General features: G+C 31.5%; 1 protein-coding gene across 2 annotated transcripts; it reads right to left on the reverse strand.

Moving 5' to 3' along the window:
• Window positions 1-19: 19 nt before the first annotated feature.
• LOC133700568 (E3 ubiquitin-protein ligase DIS1) lies at window positions 20-4,308 on the reverse strand. 2 transcript variants are annotated; one of them, XM_062124137.1, is made up of 5 exons: window positions 4,005-4,308; window positions 2,982-3,085; window positions 1,673-1,897; window positions 1,133-1,519; window positions 20-599 (listed from the first exon to the last, which is right to left on the reverse strand). In XM_062124137.1, the coding sequence occupies exons 3-5, from the start codon at window positions 1,880-1,882 to the stop codon at window positions 279-281; spliced, it is 918 nt and encodes a 305-aa protein (XP_061980121.1). In that variant the 5' UTR covers window positions 1,883-1,897; window positions 2,982-3,085; window positions 4,005-4,308; the 3' UTR covers window positions 20-278. The 2 variants fall into 2 exon arrangements, with proteins under 2 accessions (XP_061980121.1, XP_061980120.1); XM_062124136.1 differs by having other exon boundaries at window positions 3,012-3,085; window positions 4,005-4,307.
• Between the last annotated feature and the right edge of the window lie 6,618 nt (window positions 4,309-10,926).

The following is a 10,926-nucleotide window of genomic DNA, read 5'->3' on the forward strand; positions in this document are numbered from 1 at the left end:
CCGCCAAAGTTCATGGATCTACTAGCAATGCAATCATTCATTAATTGTCCGTGCGAGCAATGTGGCACATCTAAATCTACATAGATAAATATTATAATTGCAGGGACAAGAGTCGTGCCTCCCACTCATGTATTGATGGCTAGACAAGCAAAGAGAGTTTGCCTCCTACAATTCAAAACAGTACATGAGCAGAAGATCATGGGACTACAAGAAGAAACCAGTCACTAGGTGTGAAGGTTAACTAAAATTGAAAGTTGTGACAGAAATTGGATATCCTGTCACTGTTCTTTCCAAATTCGACCAGTCACCCTAAGCTTCAATTCCTTCCTATCCCCACCAGAGAAGAAAAGGGCCATGTTGCGTTGAATGATCAGACCATCAAAACTGTCTCGAACCTTTCGGTGGCTGTCCCTTATGCTCCTTGGTACCCCTTGCCATATCATCTTCCTCCCACCACCACCCACTTCAAGACTGTAACTATAGTTCTTTGCCTCATTGTCATCCCCCATAAACCGTAGGAATGCTATGTAGACCGGGGCCATCCCAAGCTGGAATGCTTCAAAATGTAGACAAAAATACTGACCAAAGCAGCTAAAGACCTAAAAATCAGGGGAGAAAATAGTGAGCAATCTTTTATATGTCCAAAAGCAAGTTTCTGCAATAGAATCAAACAACAAAAGTTCAAACCAACAATAACCTAGAATGCCACGTCAAACTTTGATGACAGGTCCCTTTTAACTACTACAAAAAGAACATTTTTGTTCACAAGGATCGCTAATTGAAAGGTGTCCAATTTTCACAAATATGGTACTGTGCAGATGATTGTATCCACACATTCTACATATAAATAAGAAAACCCTTCTTTGCTAAGGATTAAGGAAAGGACAAAAAACAGAATGGAAACAAGGATAAAGCAATACAATACCGTCAGCATCCATAATGCATTTTCAACACGTGGACAAGGATAGTTAATTGAGAGATGTCCAATTTTCACAAATATGGCATTTAAAGGGAACTACGCAGATAATTGTATCCACACACATTCAACATACAAGTAAGAAAACCCTTCTTTGCTAAGGATTAAGGAAAGGACAAAAACCAGAATAGAAACAAGGATAAAGCAAAACAATACCGTCAGCATCCATGTTGCATTCTCAACTTCGTGTGGATTTGATTTGACATATCTGTGATTGAAAGTACTGCCATTATGCATGTCAACTTTGTGATCATCTTTCAAATGGGCCACCAGATAAGGAATATCACCAATAACTGTGCATTCTGATCCAGCATATGGGCAGTTATATGGTCTAAAAACACATTGGGATTCATGTTTTAGCTTGCTGTAATAAGGGTATATGCCTATGCACCCAAAACTCTGATATTTACATGGAAGTTCAAGAGATGCAGCAACTTTCTCTAGCGCAAGACACCTAATGTTGCCAAGTTCGTGCCTGCAAGTGGGGCATCGGTTTTGAACCCTGGGCTTGCAACCAGAACATAATGTGTGGCCATTTGAACACTGCAACAAAAGAGAACACCAATGAGATGACCAACATGCAAGCTGGACTTCTTAACCGGAGGGGGGGTATCAAAAGGCAGAAGCCTTATAAGAATTCCACAGGAATAGAATTTCATAAGGTTATCAAGAATGGGGGAAAGGCATAAAACAAACCTGGTGAATTGGAGGATACATGGCATTTAAGCACACAGGACACTCCAGTAATTCACGAACACTGCTAGACACAGTCACGTTAGGTTTTAGAGCTGTCTGAGCAGGATCATTTACACTTTCACCAATATCCGTCAAGTCTTCATTTTGAGGAGGATCAATAACCTCAGGTTTATTTCGGATGTCATCAAAAAACAGATTGCTTGATGCCATGGTAGTATGGTCAACCTATGAGAAAAAACAAACAAGAAGTCAGTTTCAAACTCCATAAATGCTAACATTATTAATTATACTCAAGCAAAAATGACATGTATGAAAGGAAGGAGACAAGTTTGACATATATGTTGTCAATAAATCAATCAAGTCAAGATGGCAAATTCCACAAGGAGTGTTTTCTCTACAAAAAAGAGAAGAAAAAAAATCTTCCCCTGACTCCCAAAGCAGACACGCCAGAAGAAAAACACAAAAATGAGGAACCTGATTACATCAGTATGTTAAACATATCACATTGATGCAAAGTGGGAAAAAATCTATTATTTACGTGGATGCAACCACAGTTAGCTTTTGTATATCTATTTTAAAAGATATTCGACAAGCGATGCCAGAATTTGACAAAAACTTTCATTTATGAAAGATACTCGGGACTGTTATTAATTTACAGGCTTCTACTTACAGATCAACATCTAACAATTTACTCAATTTCATGACAATAATGTCCTAACAACAATACCTTAGGTGGATAATTTAAAAGCATTTTCCTGGCAAAATTAAAAGCATTTTCATTTTCCCTGTGTCCAGTTTAGTTCATAACTTAAAAGGTGGATAGTTTAAGGAATATGGTAAAATTTAAATTTCAATGAATCCCACGTTCAGATATCGAAGACACACAAAGTTAATTGTATTCAAAAACAAATCAAGAGTAGCAGCTTCTAGACCCTAAAAGGAAGGTTTGTTACTTTAATTATCCCAACTAAGAAGTCCAATTCATGCATTAACTTTCTAAGACAAACAAGAGAAAGAACGAAAAGCAATTAAGAAAACAGCAAGGAAAAGAAATTGCCCGGCATTGGCAGAACCAACAAGTTTTATGAAGAAACAGACAGCTTAGTGTTATACCAGTTAGCAATCTCATATGCTATTATGATCAGTCATTTATTTTTGTTAAGTCTAGGTCAAATCTAAATACATATCAAGCACATATTAGAAGATATTCTAACAGCCATAACAACGTCAGTGTTCATGTTGAAGTCAATTAATGTCACTGAAAAAATATATAAAAAAAACAACTGGCTTTTAACAGGAACTAGCATACACTTCTCTGGCAAGAAACTCTTAGTCTTACCACCAAATCTTGTTCTCTCCTTTATCTCCTTCACTTAATTCTTTCAGTGTATTGACAATTTATGGCTCCTCGATCTATCAAAAACATTAAATAAAAAGTTAGGAATAGAAGGTAACAATATATACCACTATTAACACAGGAAAAACGAGCAATTCATGACAGGTGATGAGCAAGACAAATTATAAAGATCAATCAGTTCACTCACTCAAAGCAACCAAGTGAGACCCTTTATAAAGATCACAGAAATGGCAACATATCTTCCAGAAACAAGGCTCATAACCTAATCAGCCATCATATGATTCATCTACTCATGCGAATCTAAAGAAACGCCCTTATAGACCATATAGAGCATGGAATTGAAGATGTACAACACAAATTACTCAGTTACTCTCACCTTCCCAAATTAAGGAATTTATTCCCCGTGACCTAACTAGTCATCATATATACAACACGAATGCATGCATTTGAAAAAAGCCACATCAGGTTTACACACCGGAATTACCACATTACAATCATTACCACAGTGTGACACCATAAGTTCCTAATCACGCTCCCAGCATTACACACCGGACAAAAAAAAATCACCACAGCAAGACCATTTCCAGTAAAAACTTTGCCAATTAGAGAACTATAAAAGGAGACTGAATAATAATATCCACTCAAGCAAAAACTGTACTTGACATAAGAGATATACAGTATACATTTCCTCAAGACTACATCATAACCACTGAGTAGATCAAATAAAACAAAAGGAAGAATCATCAAATGCCAAAAAAAAAACGAAATAAACACACACACACACACACACATGCAAATCTAAAGGAAAAAAATAGATCTAGAATATTCCAAAAGGAGCTTTGACATCAAAAAAGAAGCAGACTTTACGACTCCAAATACTAAAAAAACCAAATCAATCAACAAAAAATCAAAACCCAGATAGGATACTCGAATAACATGCTCAAAAACTAGATTAACTTACAAAAAAGATGTTACCTTGGCACAGTTTGGTTGCAATCGAAACCCCACTAAAGAGACCGTTCAAGATCCGAGTAGCCCTTTAAAAGAGATCCAGAGATAAGGGGGGGAAAACCCTCTATTGAAAGATAAAAGGCAATAAACGCACGGAATGCGCCTAAATATACAGAGATGGAAATGAAGAGAGAATTTTCAAATTAAAGCCGGTGAGAGAGGGGAGCGTGTAGAGAGGGAGAGAGACAAGGGGTAAGGAGAGAGAAATTTCTCGAGAAAATACAAAAAGGAAAGGTTAAGTTTGTGGGTCCTTTACACCTGAGTGTTGTCTCTTTCTTGCGTTTTATGGTCGTGACTCTCTACAATTATAGAAAATTGTTGAACTTTAAAAGTGGAGCTTATATTATATTTTTATGAAAATATAGAATATAAATTAATATAGTTTGAATTCAAATTGTGAAAAGACAATGCTAGAATATTAAAAAAATAATAAAAAATATTTTAAAAAAAAACACATAAATTATTAGATTAATATGATTTATTAATTGATTTTACAATATGATCAATATTTAATGACACAAAATCTTATTTTTAAGCTTTTTAATTGCTATAATTGCTAGGTAGATTTTTCATGAGCTATTAATGCATGAAAAAACCTGTTGGGGACTTATTTAAAAAAATACAAAATTATTAAATTTAGTTCGAGGTATAAGTTTATAAGTTAACTCAAACTAATCTAAAATAATATTTTTTATTTTAAAAAATTAATTGTTAAAAAAAAATTAAAAATTAAAATTCTAATCATAGTTGATCTATTATATCAATCTAGTTATATTGGATAAACTTGGCCTTTAAATTTCAAACCTAAACTAAGTTAAAAACAAGATTTGCGTGTCATCAGTTTAATCTATCATATAAATAAAGTTTAATAATAGTGATGTAAACATACATTGAAGTAGTATAAAAAAAATTATAGCATTTATAATAATAATAATAATAATTTACGACTTTAATTGGTCGATTAAATTAGAGCACGTGTTACACTATAGGAAGCATGGTATGGTCGACTAATATTTGCAAACGAAACAGAAAATAAAAAGTAATTTTTTTTCATGGATGGGACATTACTAGATTCAATTACCTAGGAGAGAATAGTAATCGTTGTGAACATTTTTAATATAAGTTAAAAACTTTAAATTATGTAAGTTATTTTTTATTTCATAGTTTTTTTTAATGAAAAATATGTATTTATTTAAAAGGTGCAGTATGTACTTTAAAGAGATTGTATGTTTGAAAACAAAATCATCACGCCTCTCATGCAAACAAATACTTGATTTAATATTGTAACATGGTGATTGTTTTTAATGTTTAATTGTCATTATTTAAATATATTTTTCACTTCAACTCACAATAAAGGTTTGAATCCGATAAAATTTATAATTTATATATTTTATAAACATGTTTTTTTAAATGTAATAACAAAAACTATTATAATATCAAATACTTCTACCTCAAATGCCTTTTTGGCTGGCTTTGATTTTTGTTTCTTTGGTTTTTTAATTAAGATTTTTATTTTTTTTAAAATAATTTGATATTGAGATTTGAGATTTAGAGTGTGTTTGGCAGTGTGGTAGCGGTTATTTTTCAAATAACTTTTCGTGTCGAAATACATGCCAATGATTTTTTTCATTTTAAAAAAATCATTTTTGACATCAGCACATCAAAATGATCCAAAACGTACAACCCATATTAAATTCTAGTAAAAAAAAATTTGAATTTTTTGGGAACGCGGTTTGCACCGCGTTCTCAAACATATTCTTAGATATGTCATCTGCTAAGAGCTCATTTGTGTTTTGTGTTTCAATAATGTTTTTTAATATAATTAAATTTTTTTGTCTGTTTTCAGATCGTTTTGATATACTAACATAAAAAATAAATTTTAAAAAATAAAAAAAATATTCTTTCAATATATTTTTAAAAAATATATTGAAGAAACAGTTAACAACCGGAGAGATACGTAGGAATAGCATTTGTGGGAAAGAAAAGGCATTTTAACATTTTGTTTGGCTTTTCCCTTGAAATATGAAAAACAACCAAAAAAAAGTTTAAATATATTTTTAAACTAACCCTTGGTCGGGTCGCCCGGGTTTGGCCAGGTTGTTGCCACAACCGGTCTTTTATTAAATCCAGACCGGTCCAGCCACCGGCTCCCTGGTCGACTTGCCGGGCCAGGCCAGGTTTAATAACAATGTATTTTTAAAGTAAAAAATATTTTGAAAAACAATAACTAGCACAACACCAAACAAGTTGTAAACTAGAAAAATAAACCTGCCTAATATACAGCTTAGATCTCTAACTAATTTTAGTTTTTAGTAAAATCAAGGAAGGATTTTAAAGATTTGGAATGTAATAGATATTCATAAATCAATTTTATCAAAAGAAACTAAAACCTATCAAAAAAATATTGCAGCTCTACACTAAAAAACACTGTTGAATTTAAAAGTTATATATATATATATATATATATAGCTAGAGTTCTGGATTTGAATAAAGTTTAGATCCAGTTTTATTGATATTTATACCAGATATTATTACTTATCAGTAAATAACCATTTTTAAAAAAAATATCTAACCATGGAAAGTTTGAATTTCCTTTTCTTTTTTTGAAATTTTAAATTGGAAAGGCTTTGTGTAAACTGTAGAGAGAGGGAGGCAAAGGGCCGGGAATACTGTGAACGGCAATAATAGTGTTTCGTGGCCCTGCTGTTCAGCTGACAACAAATCTCCAACGCTTGAGTCCGTGCGCGTAGCTTCACGCTCTTCCAATTGGAATGCTGGACAAGATTTAAATCCAGGTTTAACTACATTGACGTCTACATGTATTCATTGATGTTCCAACTCTATATTTATAGTTTAATTTTTTTCAATATTACCCCTGTATTATCTAGGAAATAAAACATCATTTATTTCTTATACTCTCTCTTATTCTTCGATAATCTATCATTTCTCGTCAAATTAATTTGAAATATAGAAACTGAAAAACTTCAATGGTGGACTCGTAATTAGGATTCGGTATGTATTTAATCATTAGGGGTAAAATTGAAACTTTAGAAAACTATAAGGATTGTATTGATAGATTCTAAAAGGCTGTAAATCAAACAATGATGAAACTATAGAGATCAAACTGTAGTTTTTCCAAATTTATTTCCCTGGTCCAAACGATTGAACCACCCAATATCAAGGGTGATTTGCTTCCAGATGAGTTATAGGTGATGTTTTTTATTATTATTTTTCGATTATTTGATGCAACAATTAAAAAAAATAAAAAATAAAAAAATTTATTTTAATATTTTTTAAAAAAATATATATATTTTTAAAAGTAACCATTACTACTATAAAATGTATTTTATCACTGGAATAGATTAAACTAGAGGCAGAGAATTGCAATTTAAACAAATATTCATTGAAATGCTACAAACCAAGCAACGCACAATTTGCATGAACAGAGCGAATAAATGATGAGAAGGATTGACTTGCGTGAAAAAGTCACGAGACAAAGAAAGTCAATCATTATTAATTATCATCTTCAATGTTACAGCAGATATCACCATCGTGAAAGGGATGAAGTTATCATTATCATTACACTTCGTAACTTTTATATCCCATAAAAAAAAACAGTTCCTCACTTTTACCCTCTTTAAATCTTCTCTTTGCTCCCTTGACTCCTGCATGGCTGGAAAGTCGTAAGATATGAGTAAATAGGCCATGAGGTTCAACAACATTACTTGTGTGGAATTATGATAGCATTTATAATTTAAAATATATTTTATTTAGAAATCTACAAATGATATATCTTTATTTTTTTAAAATTATATTTTACATCATAATATTAAAACGATTTAAAAATATATAAAATAATTCATTTTAAATTAAAAAATACTAAACATGTCCTTAACTTATACGGGATAACTCCAGTAATTTGTGATTCAAATATAATATATGTTGTTTTAAATTAAACTAAAAAATATTTTTATCTGATTGAAATCTTAACGACCCGTTGAGATTCGAATTGAAAGTAGTTAGGCAAATTCTAAGATTTTTTTAAAAATAAAATCACAGTTTTTTAAACCAAGATGATTGATGCAAGTTGACTTTGACTTATAAAATAAATGTGGTGGTTCAAGACTCATCCGTGAAAATAAAACCATGGTAGTTGCATGATGGTTAATGCGTGAATTGAAATTTTAGTAATTACATATATTTAAATAAAAAAATAAAGATACTTATAGTATAAAAATTTAATACACTCGCATCAAGTGTACATGTCTGCGTGCCATGTGTTGATTCAATAAATGTATCATTTTGTATTTATCAGAATATAAAAATATATTTTATCGTACGAGATTTGCAAACTTATATATATTAAAATGATTTATTAGGTATATGATAAATCAGAGGACCCTGAGGACCCTGCTCTTGATTTATATTTGGAAAACCGTGTTTTATAAAAATTTAATTTTTTTATTAAAAATTTTTTATTTTCATTTTAGATTGTTTTGTTGTAAAAATAATTTTTAAAATATAAAAATATTATTTTGATGTATTTCAACATAAAAAATATTTTTAAAAAAAACCGCAACCTTACTCTCAAATAGTCAACCCAAAACTGTATGCTTTGGATCTTTTATTTTCACAATTTTATTGTTTAGTGATAGCTATAACTTTCCATAGCTAATTCAATTTGCTATTATGTTCTATACAATGCTGTTTTAATACCATGGTGGAAATAAATCTGGTAGAATAACTGGTGGTCCACGCGTCAAAGCACATGATTGTGATGAAACACTAAATGAATATATATAGTACAACTTAATTATTATAAAAATTATTTAAATACTTTTAACTGTTCATGCAAGCAAACTATTATTAAGTTCATGATAATCATCACCATCACCATGTTATGCACAGTTTCGAGATCATAATCATATGCACTCTATAATTCAAACCAACCAAAATGGGGCCATTTGAAGCTGCAGCTTCGTGATATTTTGCCTTCCACGGAGTATACGCTCACACGAGGCAACATTTCCTCAGTCATTTTTTTTCTTTAATTATTTAAGATTCAATTTGAAATGTTGAAACTCAAGCCTTGTTTTAATATTAAACTCTTCACGCGTTTTTCAGTGGAAATTTCCTGGTAAAAAACAAATTCATAGCTGTAATTCTTGTGCTTTTCTGGGGTGTTTGTGTGTGTGTGTGTGTGTAAATTATAATGTGGGTAAATTTTTGTTATATGGTGTTACAAAAAAAAAAAAACATTGCTGAAGAGAAGTTGTTTCCCTTAAATGGCGATGAAGGCCTGAAATCAAATACAATTGATTCTCTGTAGAAGAGGAGATGCGGGTCCCGGGTTTCATGGGTCAACCCGGGTCAACTCGGGTCAACCTGGAAAAATTAAAAAAAATTAAAATTTTAATATTTCATATGAAAAAATTCATGTAAATATAGATTATACATATTATGAAGTTTAAAAGAATATTTTTTAAAAAAATTTATCCCACATTGAAAAAACATAACTTTTTCCTTTGAAACATGGAATATATATACTAATAGGTTTCAAATCCCACATTGAAAAAACATAACTTTTTTCATGGGAACATAGAGTATATATATGAAAGGGCTTCAAATTCCAAATTGAAAAGATATTATATTATCATTTTAAGTTGAAGTATTTAAACCAAAAGGTTTTTTATCCCACATCGAAAAAACATGATTTTTTTATTGGGAACATAAAGTATGTATACTAATGGGTTTCAAATCCCACATCGAAAAAACATAACTTTTTTAATGGGAACATAGAGTATATATATGAAAGGGCTTCAAATCTCACATTGAAAAGATACTATATTATCCTTTTAAATTGAAGTATTTAAACCAAAAGGTTTTTTATCCCACATTGAAAAAACATGATTTTTTTCTTGGGAACATAGAGTATATATACTAATGGGTTTCAAATCCCACATCGAAAAAACATAACTTTTTTCATGGGAACATGGAGTATATATATGAAAGGGTTTCAAATTCCACATTGAAAATATATCATGTTATCCTTTTAAATTGAAGTATTTAAACCAAAAGGTTTTTTATCCCACATTGAAAAAACATGACTTTTTTCTTGGGAACATAGAGTATATATACCAATGGGTTTCAAATTCCACATTTTTTAAAAAAAAAACAGGGTCTTGTCCGGGTTTGGCCGGGCTGTTGCCACAGCCGGTCTTTTACTAAACTCGGACCGGTCCAGCCACCGGGTCGACCCATCGGGCCGGGTTTAATAACACTTCGGTGATTGTCTTTTCTACATGGTAATGAACTAATGATGTTAATTTTTTGTTTGAATATTTTTTTTTATTTTTTTTATTAACGTGAATGTCCAGACTAATTTGTATATACCTTGACTAATCTCACGGGTCCTGAAGTTAATGACCACGAGCCTCCGGTGGTCATGAAGTTTATGTAACTTGAACCGGTGACCTTTAGAAAATAAATCCAGGATCTGACCAATTAAGTTATACCATGGTTATTTTTTAAAATATTATTACTTGATGAATTGGCTTTTTTTTTTATAGTTAGTAGTTCTCGTCTTAAAGAAGATGACTTGATTTGGAGCAGTGATAGCATGACTCTTTGAAGGTGTTTGTTTATGCAGTAGTTTTAGCTTTTAAAGCCAACCGCGTCAATATCATGTTTGGTAACGAAAAAAAGCACTTAACTGTTTTGTGTGGGACCATGTATTTTGGGTTGAAACTACCGGTTTGCACACAGTAGCTGAGAGTTGCTTCTTGTGTCTGCCAGGTGAATAATTCACATAGGCACTGTTCACGTAAACAATACCATGATTCTAACTACATAGCACTGTTCACACTTCACATGAATAGTGTATCTA

The sequence above is a fragment of the Populus nigra genome, chromosome 8, assembly GCF_951802175.1.
Source record: "Populus nigra chromosome 8, ddPopNigr1.1, whole genome shotgun sequence".
Classification (NCBI taxonomy): Eukaryota; Viridiplantae; Streptophyta; class Magnoliopsida; order Malpighiales; family Salicaceae; genus Populus; species Populus nigra.

Bases quoted from the DNA above. Each gene is read 5' to 3' on its own strand.
- LOC133700568 (XM_062124137.1), bottom strand. From the start codon at position 1,882: ATGGCATCAAGCAATCTGTTTTTTGATGACATCCGAAATAAACCTGAG. The intron at 1,520-1,672 runs GTTTGTTTTATG...CTTTTGTTGCAG, and splicing joins TGTATCCTCCAATTCACCAG to TGTTCAAATGGCCACACATT. The intron at 600-1,132 runs GTATTGTTTTGC...CCTGATTTTTAG, and splicing joins ATGCAACATGGATGCTGACG to GTCTTTAGCTGCTTTGGTCA.